Here is an 18,289-nt window from a genome sequence, read left to right as displayed (position 1 = left end):
TAACCACCTGCCGCCTCTACAGTCATGGCCAAAAGTTTTGAGAATGACACAAATATTAATTTCCACAAAGTTTGCTGCTTCAGTGTCTTTAGATATTTTTGTCAGATGTTACTATGGAATAGTGAAATATAATTACAAGCATTTCATAAGTGTCAAAGGCTTTTATTGACAATTACATGAAGTTGATGCAAAGAGTCAATATTTGCAGTGTTGACCCTTCTTTTTCAAGACCTCTGCAATCCGCCTTGGCATGCTGTCAAGTAACTTCTGGGCCACATCCTGACTGATGGCAGCCCATTCTTGCATAATCAATGCTTGGAGTTTGTCAGAATTTGTGGGTTTTTGTTTGTCCACCCGCCTCTTGAGGATTGAACACCAATATTCTCAATGGGATTAAGGTCTGGGGAGTTTCCTGACCATGGACCCAAAATATCGATGTTTTGTTCCCCGAGCCACTTAGATATCACTTTTGCCTTATGGCAAGGTGCTCCATCATGCTGGAAAAGCCATTGTTCATCACCAAACTGTTCCTGGATAGTTGGGAGAAGTTGCTCTCGGAGGATGTGTTGGTACCATTCTTTATTCATGGCTGTGTTCTGAGGGAAAATTGTGAGTGAGCCCACTCCCTTGGCTGAGAAGCAACCCCACACTTGAATGGTCTCAGGATGCTTTACTGTTGGCATGACACAGGACTGATGGTAGCGCTCACCTTGTCTTCTCCAGACAAGCTTTTTTCCGGATGCCCCAAACAATCGGAAATGGGATTCATGAGAGAAAATGACTTTACCCCAGTCTTCAGCAGTCCAATCCCTGTACCTTTTGCAAAACATCAGTCTGTCCCTGATATTTTTCCTGGAGAGAAGGGGCTTCTTTGCTGCCCTTCTTGACAACAGGCCATCCTCCAAAAGTCTTCGCCTCACTGTGCGTGCAGATGCACTCACACCTGCCTGCTGCCATTCCTGAGCAAGCTCTGTACTGATGGTGCCCCGATCCCGCAGCTGAATCAACTTTAGGAGCCGGTCCTGGAGCTTGCTGGACTTTCTTGGGCGCCCTGAAGCCTTCTTCACAACAATTGAACCGCTCTCCTTGAAGTTCTTGATGATCTGCAAAGCAATGATGACGGCACGTGTTTCCTTGCAGGTAACCATCGTTGACAGAGGAAGAACAATGATTCCAAGCACCACCCTCCCTTTGAAGCTTCCAGTCTGTTATTCTGGAAGAATTTGTTCTTAACTGGTTAAATAAAGGTAAAAAAATAAAATACAAAATACAAAATTCGAACTCAATCAGCATGACAGAGTGATCTCCAGCTTTGTCCTCGTCAACACTCACACCTGTGTTAACGAGAGAATCACTGACATGATGTCAGCTGGTCCTTTTGTGGCAGGGCTGAAATGCAGTGGAAAAGTTTTTGTGGGATTCAGTTCATTTGAATGGCAAAGAGGGACTTTGCAATTAATTGCAATTCATCTGATCACTCTTCATAAGATTCTGGAGTATCTTCAAATTGCCGTCATACAAACGGAGGCAGCAGACTTTGTGAACATTTATATTTGTATCATTCTCAAAAAGTTTGGCCACGACTGTACATAGGTATTCCTTTTGTCCAGATGTGAAAGGGCAGTGTTGAGTGCAATAGAGATTGCATAATTTGTGGATCTGTTGGGGCGGTATGCAAATTAGAGTGGGTCCAGGGTTTCTTGGATAATGGTGGGGTGTGAGCCATGACCAGCCTTTCAAAGCAATTGATGGCTACAGACGTGAGTCTCTGATCTGATGAAACCAAGATTAAACTCTTTGGCCTGAATGCCAAGCGTCAGGTCTGGAGGAAACCTGGCACCATCCCTACGGTGAAGAGTGGTGGTGGCAGCATCATGGTGTGGGGATGTTTTTCAGCGGCAGGGACTGGGAGACTAGTCAGGATCGAGGGAAAGATGAACGGAGCAAAGTGCAGAGAGATAATTGATGAAAACCTGCTCAAGAGCACTCAGGACCTCAAACTGGGGCAAAGGTTCACCTTCCAACAGGACAACGACCCTAAGCACACAGCGAAGACAACATAGAAGTGGCTTTGGGACAAGTCTCTGAATGTCCTTGAGTGGCCCAGCCAGAGCCCGGATTTGAACCCGATCAAACAACTCTGAAGAAATCCTGAAAATAGCTGCGCAGTGACGCTCTCCATCCAACCTGACAGATCTTGAGAGGATCTGCAGAGAAGAATGGGAGAAACTCCACAAATACAGGGGTGCCAAGATTGTAGTGTTATACCCAAGGCGGCTTGAGGCTATAATCACTGCCAAAAGTGCTTCAACAAAGCACTGAGTTAAGGTTCTGAATACTTATTTAAATGAATTTGCAAACATTTCTAAAATCCTGTTTTTGCTTCGTCATTATAGGGTGTTGTTGTGCAGATTCATGACAAAAACCTCCCAATTGAATCCATTTTAGAATATTCCAGTAAATTCAGGAAGTAAACTGAAAATTCCAATTCTCTTCTATGGTTTTCAATGAGGAAAATGTGGAATTTGGTTTACTTTCTGAATTGACTGGAAATTAAATGGATTTGACTCCAACCCTGGATTTACTACAAAGCTGTCAGCGTCATCATTTAGTCAATCGATGTTATAATGCATAAAGCTCACAGATGTGCCTGTTCTCATTCAGAGTAAATTATTCTAATTGAATAAAACAAAATTAAACAAATAAAATGTATTATGTACCTGAATAACTTCAACAACCTGGTTGATTCTCTGCTCAACAACACTGATCGCGCCAAACCTTTGTCCTTGAGAGACTGGATGACGGCTTCCTGCTCCCTCTTCCATAGTGGGAACACTGATGGCTCAACATGGGCTTCCTGGTTATGAAAGAAAGTGTGGTGGTCAATGGTAGCCACTCCCATTGTTTGAAGCAGTTGTAGTCTTTGTTGGCATGCATCCAGACCCCAGAATGGTAGTAGAAAGAAGCCTGTTCCCCGCATGCTTCCTCACAATCATTGGCTGGATCGACCACTCTCCCACCTGACCACAGGACCAGTATTGCTGTCTGATCTTCATTCCTACAGCCTTCATCTCTGTCCCTGGAGTCTCTTCACTGTCTGATCTTCATTCCTACAGCCTTCATCTCTGTCCCTGGAGTCTCTTCACTGTCTGATCTTCATTCCTACAGCCTTGATCACCGTCCCTGGAGTCTCTTCACTGAGTAAGTAAAGATAGTATAAGAAACCTCTCCCATTCTACTTGTCTATTATCTTTGTTTAGAAATAGTCATTTGTGTGACCTACTGACTTTCCCTACAATTTATTTTAAGGATTTAGAAATATTGAAATGGTAGAACGAGGAATGTCAGAGTCTGGAAAATAAATATATACAATTTGTTTAAAATGTATATGATGGTGTGTCTAGACATTATGGACCGTATATGAATATAAAAGGTGTGTACAGCAGTAGTTATATAGGTGAGCCTTGACTAGAATACAGGGTGGAGTACTGGGTGGTAGACGGCTAGTAACAGTGACTAATGTCAGGGCAGGGTACTGGGCGTAGGCCGGCTAGAGGTGATTATTTAACAGTCTGATGACCTGGAGATAGACCACACATTAACCACACAATAAGTATTGTGGTGGCAGCATCATGTTATGGGTATGCTTGTCACCGTCAGGGACTGGGGAGTTTATCAGGATCAAAAGAAATATGAAAGGAGCCAAGTGTAGACTTTGTATAGGCACTGTACAGCCTTAACTGTGGAGTGACCCTATAAAATGGGATATCAGCCAACTCAGTGACAACTACAGAACACAACAATGTATAGTTTACACAAATATTAGTCTCTTAGCTCTTATTGCAGGACTTTGACTGTGGTACATCACCCTCCATAACCAACCTATTGTGTGTATTGAACATTCATATTGAACAGCCTTACCTATAGAGTAGCACCACCACCCATCAGCCCATTCTCTTCTTGATGTCAAAGCTGCAGTGTATTGTTGCTATAGGAGTTTATGATTAATAATCCTATTTCAAGACACACTAAGATGTCACCATACTATTGATTTAAAGCCCCTCTGTCAGATATAAATCATCAGAGTGGGAAACCAACTGACATTGGAAACAATGGAGCAAATGTATCACAATCAGAGGGGTGTATTATGACATCAGATAGAACTACTCAGAAATTCCAAATATCACTTGATTATCAGAGGGTTGTATTATGACATCATATAGAACTACTCAGACATTCCAAATCAGGCTTCATCCATATCATGAAGGTGGATATTGATCCAACCATTTCAAAAGTAATGACCGGGCTGACAGAAACAGGATATGTCTGAATATTTTTATAAATGGTGACAGACGATATGTTACTTCGTTTGACATGGTTGGGTCTTTTTGTGTCAGTAAAAACATTTTAGTGAGAAATGGCGATGGAAACTCCTTTATGTACAAATATTTATATAATGATGTTAAGGGAATTTTTTATCAATGATGACTAATTATGTACACATTTCAATCAGGACTGACTAATCAGAATACTAGTGGGTTACTGTATATGTACTAATCCGAATCCTATTATGTTACTGTATATGTACTAATACTAATATATATGAGTTTTCTTTCTTGATCCCAGTACTGAAAATAATGTGTGTGTGAATGTGGTCAAGAGTTTAGAACAATGACGGTCTGTTCCTTGGTACAAATGAATGAACTATATCTCCAAACTGACTAGAATGCTTATCTACACTAGCTGACCTTGGCTCTAGGCGAGGAGGCAAGGCTTGAGAACTATAGAGCCTTTCTACCAGTGTCAAGAAGAGACGGAACAATTAGAAAACGCTGACGTCATTTTCAGTTTATAACCTGTGGTAAAATGTGTATGTACTCAGTACTCTCTTGAATAAACTCTGCTGTCTGATTTTAAGACTGGGCTCTGTCTATCATTAAGGGAATTACAATTCCATATGAATTGACAGAGTGTTTAATTTTAATTGGGTATTAAAACATTGAGCAATTTAATTCCTTCAACAAATAACCATCATATCTTAGTTGGAGTCACGTGATGATATGTTGTGTGGTCCTCCATCTAAAACTTGGAAAACCATGTAGTTTATTAGGCTACAGATGAAATAAGTTATGAACTTCACAGAGTAGTGAAACTACATGTGATGAGCTTGATGCTCAATTCCAATAGATTTTGAGGGTCTTAACCTGGTGACATGATGACTGATGCTTGGTTGCCATTTGACAAATAAAATAATTGTTCTCACCCATAATAATCTCATCAATCGGGTAACAACGTTTATTCAACCAGTGGGAGGTTTGTAATTGCCCCCAGGAAAGTCGAAAGAGGAACACTTCATTGAGACAATGATAAAGAGCAATCTGTGGGAGAGTTGTGGTGGATATTATAAAATAAGGATCTGCTGGAGTCCAAGTCAAACCAAGATTCTTTATTTCTGAGCTCAGAGAGAATAACAGAGTTACACAGCGCAGTGTAGACAGTCTGATTTCCTGAAGTATTGAGTGACTAGCACATATCTTTATAGTTTCCTGTTCCTGGGAGGGACTTTATTCATACAAGGACACAGGTGTAAATTGGTTTGCAACACAGGATGATACTCCCAAGAACAAGAGCTTATAATAGGACAGTTTCACAAGGTTAGTCACATACTCAGTTATGTGGACACACAAACAATTAACATTTTCCATTACAGAGTCTGAACATTTTCATTTCATTAAATCATCAGTGGGCCAACAATGCAAATGTCAACAATGGAACTAATGCATCACATCCAAATATCACTTGATTATCTGTAGTGCTGGAGGAATGACACACTCAGATAAACACACAGTCAGAGTTTAAAAAAGGACAGTTTAAAAGAAGGAACCTGATCTTCTTTATATTCAAACTGACAGACTCCATAGTCAATTCATGTTTTCTAATAAAAACAAACAAATATGTTTGAGTATACCCTGTACCATTTAATTTCATCTGGTAAAGACAGGTAAACACATTGTCAGTCAACAATATAAGACAACGGGAGCACTGTGTATGTTCTCTGATGAATTTTAAGTCAATGTGATTTGAAATATCAACATACACGCTAAGAGAAGTAATTCTGGATTCTCTAATGACGTTTAAGTGACTTATGAGTAATGTGTTTTCCCACAGTCTGAGCTTTTCTAAGCCTTCTCCTCTGTGTGCAGTCTAAATGTGTTCTTTCAGGCTTCCTAAATGGGCAAATGGTTTGCACCCTGGGAGGAGTGGTAAGGCTTCTCTCCTGTGTGTATTCTCTCATGTCGTTTCAGCATCCCCAACCGGGTGAAACACTTTCCACATTGGGAGCAGTGGTAAGGCTTCTCTCCTGTGTGTATTCTCTCATGTCGTTTCAGCATCCCCAACCGGGTGAAACACTTTCCACATTGGGAGCAGTGGTAAGGCTTCTCTCCTGTGTGTATTCTCTCATGTAGTTTCAGGTCCCCCAAACGGACAAAACTCTTTCCACATTGGGAGCAGTGGTAAGGCTTCTCTCCTTTGTGTATTTTCTCGTGTTGTTTCAGGTGTCCTCTCAGGGCGAAAAACTTTCCACATTGGGAGCAGTGGTACGGCTTCTCTCCTGTGTGTATTCTCTCATGTTCTTTCAGCATCCCCGAATGGTTGAAACACTTTCCACATTGGGAGCAGTGGTAAGGCTTCTCTCCTGTGTGTATTCTCTCATGCCGTTTCAGCACCTCCGAACTGACAAAACACTTTCCACATTGGGAGCAGTGGTAAGGCTTCTCTCCTGTGTGTATTTTCTCGTGTTGTTTCAGATGTCCCCCCAGGGTGAAAAACTTTCCACATTGGGAGCAGTGGTACGGCTTCTCTCCTGTGTGTATTCTCTCATGTTGTTTCAACACCCCCGAACTGGCGAAACACTTTCCACATTGGGAGCAGTGGTAAGGCTTCTCTCCTGTGTGTATCCTCTCGTGTTCTTTCAGCATCCCCGACCGGGCGTAACACTTTCCACATTGGGAGCAGTGGTAAGGCTTCTCTCCTGTGTGTATTCTCTCGTGTTGTTTCAACACCCCCGAACTGGCGAAACACTTTCCACATTGGGAGCAGTGGTAAGGCTTCTCTCCTGTGTGTATTCTCTCATGCCGTTTCAGCTTCCCTGAATGGTTGAAACACTTTCCACACTGGGAGCAGTGAAAAGGCTTCTCTCCTGTGTGTATTCTCTCATGTTGTTTCAGGTCCCCCAAACGGACGAAACACTTTCCACATTGGGAGCAGTGGTAAGGCTTCTCTCCTGTGTGTATTCTCTCATGAGCTTTCAGTTGTGCTTTCTGGTTACAACTCTTTCCACAGTGGGAGCACTGGTGTCGTCTTGCTGGTTTGGACGTTCCTGGCTCTGGTTCCTCTGAGTCTGGTCTTTCTCCTGCCAAAGACAGTGTTATTTTTAAATAGAGACCCGAATAAAACTACATGATAAAACAACCTTGCTACGAGGGTAAATCCTAAATCAGATCTCTCAATAACCTGAGGCCAGTTTTAACAATCTTAGTGTGATTTTAAAACAAATGTAGAGCTTCCTGGTAATTACTGCTATGTTTACATTACTTATTTATTCATCCTGTTTTACAAGTCAGAACACAAAAACCTAGACAGTTCTAGGACACTGAAGACACAGACGTCACTGGATTCCAATTGAACAGGTGGTTCTAAATATATAACATTCATAGCTGTATGATACATAATGTGACCTACACACTTCCTTAAACATAAAATAACTAAAGAAGTAATTTTGTGTGGAAGTCAAACTTGTTTTTACGTCGCCGATGCAAAGCACATCAGTAACATCTCCCCGTTGTTGAAAGGGATCGACACATTGCTGTTTAATTGGACCAATTTCTTATTTAGACATTCACAGATTTTCAACATTTTGATTATCGCTGAGGTCATATTTTGGGTAAAGTAAAAAATAAGGTCAAATATTTGGGTAAATGTTCCTAAAACTGATAGTAACTACAATAAACAAAAATATAAACGCAACATGTAAAGTGTTGGATGTTTCATGAGCTGATTGCAGAATTTTTTACATCCCTGTTAGTCAACATTTATTCTTTGCCAAGATAATCCATCCACCTGACAGGTGTGGCATATCAAGAAGCTGATTGAACAGCGTGATTGTTACACAGGTGCACCCTGTGCTGGGGGTAATAAAAGGCTACTCGAAAATGTGCAGTTTGGTCACACAACAATGCCACAGATCTCTGAGGGAGCGGGCAATTGGCATGCTGACTGCAGGAATGTCCACTGGAGCTGTTGTCAGGGAATTTAATGTACAGTACCAGTCAAAAGTTTGGACTCACCTACTCTTTCAAGGGTTTTTCTTTATTTTTACTATTTTCTACATAGTAAAATAATGGAGAAGACATCAAAATTATTAAAAAACACATGGAATCATGTAGTAACCACAAGTGTTAAAATAAAATATTTTATTCTTCAAAAGTTGCCACCCTTGCTTTCTCTCAACCAGCTTCACCTGGAATCCTTTTCCAACAGTCTTGTAGGAGTTCCCATATATGCTGAGAACTTGTAAGCTGCTTTTCCTTCACTCTGCGATCCAACTAATCCCAAACTATTTCGATTTGGGTGAGGTCGAGGCCAGGTCATCTAATGCAGCACTCCATCTTGGTCAAATAGCTCTTACACAGCCTGGAGGTGTGTTGGGTCATTGTCCTGTTGAAAAACAAATGACAGTGGGACTAAGCCCAAACCAGATGGGATGGCATATCGCTGCAGAATGCTGTGGTAGTCATGCTGGTTAAGTGTGACTTGAATAAATAAATCACTGACATTGTCAATAGCAAAGCACCCGCACACCATCACATCTCCTCCTCCATGCTTCACGGTGGGAACCACACATGCGGAGATAATCTGTTCATCTAGTCCTCGTCTCACAAAGACATGACGCTCGGAACCAAATACTCAAATTTGGACTCATCAGAGGACAGATATCCACCGGTCTAATGTCCATTGCTAATGTTTCTTCGCCCAAGCAAGTCTCTTCTTCTTATTGGTGTCCTTTAGTAGTGGTTTCCTTGCAGCAATTCGACCATGAAGGCCTGATTCACGCAGTCTCCTCTGAACCGATGATGTTGAGATGTTGCGTCTGTTGCTTGTCTGTTGCTTGAACTTTGTGAAGCATTTATTTGGGCTGCAATTTCTAAGGCTGGTAACTCTAATGAACTTATGCATCAGCAGTAACTCTGGGTCTTCCATTCTTGTGGTGGTCCTTAAAGTAATGATGGACTGTTGCTTCTCTTTGCTTATTTGAGCTGTTCTTGACATAATATGGACTTCGTCTTTAAACCAATAGGGCTATCTTCTGTATACCCCCCTACCTTGTCACAACACAACTGATTGGCTCAAAACACATTAAAACCTGTTATGGCACATTAACTCTTGAAACTAGGGGGCACTATTTTCATTTTTGGAAAAATAACGTTCAAACGGGCTATTTCTCAGGACCAGGTGCTAGAATATGCATATAATTGACAGCTTAGGATAGAAAACACAAAAGTTTCCAACACTGTAAAAATATTGTCTGTGAATATAACAGAACTGATATTGGAGGCGAAAGCCTGAGAAAAATCCAATCAGGAAGTGACTTTCATTTTGAAACCTCTGCGTTCCTATGCATCCCTATTGATCATTGAAAGGGATATCAACCAGATTCCTTTTTCTATAGCTTCCCTAATGTGTCTACAGTCACTAGACATAGTTTCAGGTTTTTATTTTGAAAAATGAGCGTGAACGACAACATTGCGTCAGTGGTCAGGTGGTGGCTCTCAGATTGATTTGTGCGTAATATACAAAGGCGGCCATTGTGCCTCTCGCTCCTCGTGAAAAGCCAATTGTCCTGGTTGATATATTATCAAATAGATATTTGAAAAACACCTTGAGGATTGATTATAAAAAAGGTTTGCCATGTTTCTGTCGGTATTATGAATAAACAGAGGTATTTTGGCTATAAAAAATCATCTTTATGGAACAAAATTAACATTTGCTGTCTGACTGGGAGTCTCGTGGGTGAAAACATCCGAAGCTCATCAAAGGTAAACGATTTAATTTGATTGCTTTTCTGATTTTCGTGAACAAGCTCCCTGCTGCTAGCTGGACATAATACTATGCTAGGCTATCGATAAACTTACACAAATGCTTGTCTTGCTTTGGCTGTAAAGCATAATTTCAAAATCTGAGATGACAGGGTGATTAACAAAAGGCTAAGCTGTGTTTCACTATATTTCACTTGTGATTTCATGAATATGAATATTTTCTAGCAAGATTTTTTGTCCGTTGCGTTATGCTAATTAGTGTAGTTGATGACAATTCTCCCGGATCCGGGAGGAGTAGTTCCAAAAGGTTCAAACAGATTAAAACCTGCTAGCGGAACGTTGACAACATCCGGTGAAATTGCAGAGTGCAAAGTATTTTTTTATTTATTAGAAATATTTAACTTTCATGCATTCACAAGTGCAAAGGTTAACTTCTTGTTAATCTAGCCACCGTGTCAGATTTCAAAAAGGCTTTAAGGCAAAAGCAAACTATGCGATTATCTGAGGACAGCACCCCATTAAACAAACACACGACAATCATATTTCAACCCGCCAGGCGCGACACAAACCTCAGAAATAATGATATAATTCGCGCCTTACCTTTGAAGAGCTTCTTCTTTTGGCACTCCAATATGTCCCATAAACATCACAAATGGTCCTTTTGTTCGATTAATTCCGTCGTTATATCTCCAAAATGTCCATTTATTTGGCACTTTGATTTAAAAAAAAACACTGGTTCCAACTCGCCCAGCATGACTACAAAATATCTAATACGATACCTGTAAATGCTGTCCAAACATTTGAAACAACTTTCCTAATCCAACTTTAGGTATTTTAAAACGTAAATAATAGAGAAAATTTAAGATGGACTGTGTTCAATACCGGATAAAAACAACGTGAAGCGCGTGACCTGGAGCGCGCATCAAAACATTAGAGAGCACTAGGCTGGACCCTCGTTCTGAATAGCCGAACTTCTTCATTTCTCTAAAGAAAAACATCAACCAATTTCTAAAGACTGTTGACATCTAGTGGAAGCAATAGGAACTGCAACCAAGTGCCACAGAAAAGTGCCACACAAAACCATTTGAAAACAGAGTCACCTCAACAACAAAAAATTCCTCCTGGATGGTTTGTCCTCGGGGTTTCACCTGCCAAAGAAGTTATGATATACGCACAGACATTATTTTAACAGTTTTAGAAACTTTAGAGTGTTTTCTATCCAGACCTACCAATTATATGCATATCCTAGCTTCTGGGCAGGTAGCAGGTAGTTTACTTTGGGAACGCTTTTCATCCGGACGTGAAAATACTGCCCCCTATCCCAAACAGGTTATAGGGAAAGAAATTCCACAACTCAACTTCTAAAAAAGGCACACATGTTAATTGAAATGAATTCCCGGTGACTACCTCATGATGCTTACAGTCCTCCTTTAAGACTCCATAATGCTTCATCATTAGATGCTACAGTCCTCCTTTCAGTCTCCATAATGTTTCATCATTAGATGCTACAGTCCTCCTTTAAGACTCCATAATGCTTCATCATTAGATGCTACAGTCCTCTAAGTCTCCACCATGTTTAGAATGTGTCTGGAAGCATTACACTATCAATTCTACTCTCATCCTTTCGGATTTAATAATATTTAATAATAATAATAACAATGTTATAATAGGTAATAACTAACTTTAATAACTAGGGTTAATACCTGCCTGGCGCACCAACAAAATCTTCATATTTACCCCCCTCTAACAATACCGCTACAGAATTAGCGTAATAGGCCATGTAACTTAAGGTGATCAGAAATATTTAGGACTAACATTCCTTGCCACCCATTCTCAAACTAACTGCAGCTCTATGTTAAATGTTGCAGGGATTTCAGTCGCTGTAGTAGCTGACGTGTACAGTGTTGAGTCATCCGCATACATAGACACACTGGCTTTACTCAAATGTCATTGGCATGTTGTTGGTAAAGATTGAAAAAAGAAGGTGCCAAACAGCTGCCCTGGGGAATTCCTGATTCTACCTTGATTTTGTTGTACAGGCTTCCATTAAAGAACACTGTGTTCTGTTAGACAGGTGTTGGGGAATAATCAGAATTGGTTGGTAACATAGGTAAGATGTTTTATATTCATCATATGTTTGTAAGTTACTTCTCATCAGAATGTTATTTTTGTATAATATTGTGGCGGGGTTGCAGTATCTGTTCTATGTCAAGACTAAGTTGTTTGGGCCGGAGAGAGGGGAGAGGTCAAGCGTGTATCTCTTGGCTCCACAATGTCTGTGTGCCAGTCAGTGTGTCTCTGTGATCTTGTCAAGATAGGATGGATTTGATATATGCCTGGAGGATTGGTTTATGGTTCTGAGTTTGAGAAAATAACATGTTTTAGGAGACAAAGCTGAACGATGAATTATGCCGATAATGCTGTGTTATCCTATGCGGTCTCACTAGGGAACACACTTTCTAGTGGGCTTAAATTGAAGATAATGCGAATAGAACTGGCAATATCGGCCGCTATTATCCTCAATCATTTTCCATCCACGTTGTCAGACACCATGACATTGTTGATTTTTTTTACCCAAAATTTAATTGAAGGTGTTCCAAAGCTTTTTACAATCATTCTTCATGTCATTTATCTTTGTTTCATAGTGTAGTTTCTTCTTTTTATTCAGTTTAGTCACATGATTTCTCAATTTGCAATAGGTTTGCCAATCAGTTATTCAGCCAGACCTATATGCCATCTCTTTTGCCTCCGTCATCATCATACCATTTTTAAATTCCTCATCAATCCACGTGGATTTAACAGTTTTTACAGTCATTTTCTTAATGGGTGCATGCTTATTAGTAACTGGGATAAGCAATTTCATAAACGTGTCAAGGGCAGCGTCTGGTTGCTCATCATTACACACCACGGACCAACAAATATTGTTTCCATTGTTGGAATCGGCCAAACTTTGAACATGGAGACATTAAAGAAGTGATAGGAAGTGAAAGAGACTGTGTTATGTCAGAAGTTAATGGTTCTCTGAAGAAAGACAGATGGCTTTGGAATGTGTTGGGTGGACGAGAGGAGAGCAAAGTGTGAAACAGGGGAGATGAACATCTGTGGATTAGATGAAGGAGAGGTTGAGGTCAGGACAGATTCTCATCAGGGAGATAAAGGTCTGGTATCCTGTTACCCTCTTTACTCTCTTCCTGTGGAACCATAAGATGTAAGGATTGGAGAGAAGGAGTGTCTTAAGTGAGACATATATCTGGATGGAACAAATGTTGGGTTGTCTGAATTACAGATGTACAGAACCTTTGGGAATAATTAAACTTGGTTAAAGCTTCTCTAGTGTCCGTGAGTTATTTACTGTGAAAAAACAACAACTAATAACATCAACAACATAGGAATCCCCACAAACAATTGTATGACCTCTCTTATATAGAACATTAGGCCCAGCCTTTTGGAACTTTGGTTTTCCTAGATATGACTACTATATTGTGATCACAACATCCGATGAATTTGGATACTGCTTTCAAACACATTTCTGCAGCAATAGTAAAGATATGATCAAAATATGTTGATGATTCTGTACTGTTTGTAAATACTCTGGTAGGCTGATTGATTGATAGATAAACTGAACCAGGTTGCAGGTGTAACAGTATAACTGTAGACCGTCCCCTCGCCCATACCCGGGCGCGAACCAGGGACCCTCTGCACACATCAACAACAGTCACCCACGAAGCATCGTTACCCATCGCGCCACAAAAGCAGCGGGTCTTGCACAGCAAGGGGAACCACTACCTCAAGGTCTCAGAGCAAGTGACGTCACCGATTGAAACGCTATTTAGCGCGCACCACCGCTAACTAGCTAGCCGTTTCACATCCATTACACAGGCACTGGTTACAGTTCGAAGCTTTCTCTTGAGTAGGCACAGCTTTCCTCCAGTATTAGTTAATTAATTAACAGTGTCTTGAGTTTAGTTTGCCTGTTCTACAGTCTTGTAAAGATAGGGGGGTTGACTGGGACAGGCAAATGTAACATCCATCATGTTTTATGGAAACGTTTTTGTAAAACAAGCACCTTACATCAGATCCTCTTGAAACTTTCCCTCTAAAGCTAACTTTCATCAAGGTTTTATATGGTCTATTGGTTTCTCTCTTTTCATTGGCAGAATCCTTTTCCAGTGTTATGATATTCATAACATCCATATACACCAGTCTATCTTCCTGTCAACTAACAGAACTCTGCTGGTTGTCCTGGTAACAGATACCGGTGGGCAGATCTATTTATTTGTTCAAACTGAACTACAGCACTTACTTTGATGAGTCAAATCTGATCCTTTCTTCTCTTCTCCTCCTCTCACAGTTCCACTCAGCCCCGTTGTTTTCCTGCAGTCCTGGTAACCATAAAGAGGAGACACAGACACATACCATTATGGATGCTGATGTCACTGTTGTCATAAACTGCTTTACAGAAACACAGCCCAGACCCAGATAGAGCAAGCTGTATGCTAGACCAGACCAAGCTGTATGCTAGACCAGACCAAGCTGTACCATCTGGTGTTCTGATCTGGAGAGACTCTTCTCTGTCTCGTCAGCATCAGGATGTTGTTGAAGCTCCCCGGAGGATCCACAATAGTCATGTGTCTCTCCTGTGTTAACGAGAACATCAAACAGATGGTGAACTTATTACCATCATCAATTATTACTGTCTATTACAGTCATAGGGTCTTATAAGTGGCATTAATATCTCTAAATTAATTGGATGCCTTTTGTGTCCCTTTGATATCTTAAGTATAAATTATGCTCCATTATTACATTTTAAACGCCTGTTTATTATAATTACATCTAATTTAAAAGTCCCAAAAATATATGTAGCAATGGCAGATTGACCCTTTAACAATTTATATAGTACTGAACATCACATTGAAGTGAATAACTTAAGTAGAATGGCCCTTAAAAACCACACATTAATTCAACAACTGCATAGTTCGTTCCCCTGTTTTTAGGACAGTACTCACTGGTGTTAATCTGATATTCTGTCTCCTCCTCTTTCACTCCCAAAACGTCTTCCTCCTTCACCTTTACTGAGATAGAACCTTTTAGAGAGGAAGAGGATGCTTTCTCTTCTTTCCCAATAACAGCCTCCTCTTCCATTCTGAAAGGTTGTTTCTCTCCTTTCACTGTAATATCCTCCTCTTCATCTTTCACGACAATGTCCAGCGCCAGAGCTTCTTTCTCCGGACAGCAGACATCCACTTCTTTAGCAGGGGATGAGTAGTTTAATGAGCTCATGGTCAGGGATGTTAGCTAGCTAGTTAGCATTAGCGAATAGCCTAGTGCTAGGCTCAGTATCAATCTTTAACAAATTAGCAAATTGAACAAGCACATTAGGTTCAAGTTAACGTCAACTGAAATGTGTTTTAAACACTGCGATTAGCTAATGCACATTAACATGGCCTAAAACGTCAATATTTCAGTTTTATGTTGGCTAGCAAGCTACCTAGGTGGTTGAAAGAGTTGGCGCTTTGTTGTTCCTGAAGAAGCGTCCGTCCAGTCCATTATACGTCACACAAGAAGCATCACCTGAAAGACGCTCATCGCCATCTGCTGGCTGGAGTGGGTAACGCAGTGTGGAAACAATAGTTACAACACTTTTTGTATTGGAAAGAACGTCATAATTATTTAACAATAAGCTGATATATTTTCTCTTATGTCTTACAACTAATACTTTCCTGTACACAGACGTAGAAGCGTAATATGAATATGTAGATGAATAGTCCATGAATAGGAAGTGTGTTTATACACATTTACTCTGTTAATTTTTTATCTAGATGTGACCATACTATTCCCTTAAAGCTATGCTACAAAGCTACAACAGGTGTAGACATTACCGTGAAATTCTTACTGACAAGCCCTTAACCAACAATGTAGTTAAGAAAAATAAGAAAAAAAGTTACACATTAAAAAAACTAGACCGTGGCTACAGAGTCAATGTGGAGGCTATATACAGGAGGTACCAGTACAGAGTCAATGTGGAGGTTATATACAGGAGGTACCAGTACAGAGTCAATGTGAAGGCTATATACAGGAGGTACCAGTACAGAGTCAATGTGGAGGTTATATACAGGGGGTACCAGTACAGAGTCAATGTGGAGGCTATATACAGGGGGTACCAGTACAGAGTCAATGTGGAGGCTATATACAGGGGGTACCAGTACAGAGTCAATGTGGAGGCTATATACAGGGGGTACCAGTACAGAGTCAATGTGGAGGCTATATACAGGGGGTACCAGTACAGAGTCAATGTGGAGGCTATATACAGGGGGTACCAGTACAGAGTCAATGTGGAGGCTATATACAGGGGGTACCAGTACAGAGTCAATGTGGAGGCTATACAGGGGTACAGAGTCAATGTGGAGGCTATATACAGGGGTACCAGTACAGAGTCAATGTGGAGGCCACATACAGGAGGTACCAGTACAGAGTCAATGTGGAGGCTGTATACAGGAGGTACCGGTACAGAGTCAACGTGGAGGTTATATACAGGGGGTACCGGTACAGAGTCAATGTGGAGGTTATATACAGGAGGTACCAGTACAGAGTCAATGTGGAGGCCACATACAGGAGGTACCAGTACAGAGTCAATGTGGAGGCTGTATACAGGAGGTACCAGTACAGAGTCAATGTGGAGGCTATACACAGTAGGTACCTGTACAGAGTCAATGTGGAGGCTATATACAGGGGGTACCGGTACAGAGTCAATGTCAAATCAAATCAAATGTATTTATATAGCCCTTCGTACATCAGCTGATATCTCAAAGTGCTGTACAGAAACCCAGCCTAAAACCCCAAACAGCAAGCAATGCAGGTGTAGAAGCACGGTGGCTAGGAAAAACTCCCTAGAAAGGCCAATACCTAGGAAGAAACCTAGAGAGAAACCAGGCTATGTGGGATGGCCAGTCCTCTCCTGGCTGTGCCGGGTGGAGATTATAACAGAACATGGCCAAGATGTTCAAATGTTCATAAATGACCAGCATGGTCGAATAATAATAAGGCAGAACAGTTGAAACTGGAGCAGCAGCACAGTCAGGTGGAGGCTATATACAGGGGGTACCGGTAGAGTCAATGTTGAGGCTATGTACAGGGGGTACCAGTACAGAGTCAATGTGGAGGCTATATACAGGGGGTACCAGTACAGAGTCAATATGGAGGCTATATACAGGGGGTACTGGTCTCCTGTCTCCACATTGACTCTGTACTGGTAGCCCCTGTACATAGTCTCGACATTGGGGTGCTGTTTTGTCACAACACAACAGATGTCGCATAGGGAGCGGGCAATTGGCATGCTGACTGCAGGAATGTCCACTGGAGCTGTTGTCAGGGAATTTAATGTACAGTACCAGTCAAAAGTTTGGACTCACCTTCTCTTTCAAGGGTTTTTCTTTATTTGGACTATTTTCTACATAGTAGAATAATAGTGAAGACATCATAACTATGTAATGACACAAAATCATGTAGTAACCAAAAAAAGTGTTAAACAAATCCAAATATATTTTAGATTCTTAAAAATTGCCACCCTTTGCCTTTGCACACTCTTGGCATTCTCTCAACCAGCTTCACCTGGAATGCTTTTCTTGTAGGAGTTCCAACACATGCTGATGTTGGCCACTTTTCCTAACCTCTGTGGTCCAATTCATCCCAAACCATCCCAATTGGATTGAGTTCAGGTGATTGTGGAGGCCAGGTCATCTGATGCAGCACTCCATCACTCTCCTTCTTGGTCAAACAGCCCTTACACAGCCTGGAGGTGTGTTGGGTCATTGTCCCCTCAGCTGAGGGGTAACAGGCATTAAGGCGTGAGACATTGAAAACGCACATATCATCACCTGTGTCCTCTTTCACCACTCAGTAGTTCAAAGGGGCCAGTTAACCCACTGTTCCTAGGCCAGTTAACCCACTGTTCCTAGGCCAGTTAACCCACTGTTCCTAGGCCAGTTAACCCACTGTTCCTAGGCCAGTTAACCCACTGTTCCTAGGCCAGTTAACCCACTGTTCCTAGACCAGTTAACCCACTGTTCCTAGACCAGTTAACCCACTGTTGTTTAGGAGCGAGCTTTTGGCCGAGAAGAATTGTTCAGTTTTCGAGTAAGGAGGAGAGCGAAACCACTCCCGATCACGAAGCTGGAACTGCATGTCTCGTCTGT

At 41.2% G+C, this 18,289-nt stretch overlaps 1 protein-coding gene across 1 annotated transcript; it reads right to left on the bottom strand.

The window, feature by feature from the left end:
* Window positions 1-5,431: 5,431 nt before the first annotated feature.
* Window positions 5,432-15,634, bottom strand: LOC116358929 (zinc finger protein 2 homolog). Its single transcript, XM_031811361.1, has 4 exons — window positions 15,104-15,634; window positions 14,637-14,734; window positions 14,401-14,479; window positions 5,432-7,414 (listed from the first exon to the last, which is right to left on the bottom strand). Exons 1-4 carry the CDS (start codon window positions 15,375-15,377, stop codon window positions 6,228-6,230), a joined length of 1,638 nt encoding a protein of 545 aa, XP_031667221.1. The 5' UTR covers window positions 15,378-15,634; the 3' UTR covers window positions 5,432-6,227.
* Between the last annotated feature and the right edge of the window lie 2,655 nt (window positions 15,635-18,289).

Source organism: Oncorhynchus kisutch, unplaced genomic scaffold, assembly GCF_002021735.2.
Source record: "Oncorhynchus kisutch isolate 150728-3 unplaced genomic scaffold, Okis_V2 Okis01b-Okis20b_hom, whole genome shotgun sequence".
Taxonomy (NCBI): Eukaryota; Metazoa; Chordata; class Actinopteri; order Salmoniformes; family Salmonidae; genus Oncorhynchus; species Oncorhynchus kisutch.
This window is presented reverse-complemented; position numbering and strand designations above follow the sequence as displayed.

Bases quoted from the DNA above. Each gene is read 5' to 3' on its own strand.
- LOC116358929 (XM_031811361.1), bottom strand. From the start codon at position 15,377: ATGAGCTCATTAAACTACTCATCCCCTGCTAAAGAAGTGGATGTCTGC. The intron at 14,735-15,103 runs GTGAGTACTGTC...TCGTTAACACAG, and splicing joins AGAATATCAGATTAACACCA to GAGAGACACATGACTATTGT. The intron at 14,480-14,636 runs GTACAGCTTGGT...TATGGTTACCAG, and splicing joins CCAGATCAGAACACCAGATG to GACTGCAGGAAAACAACGGG.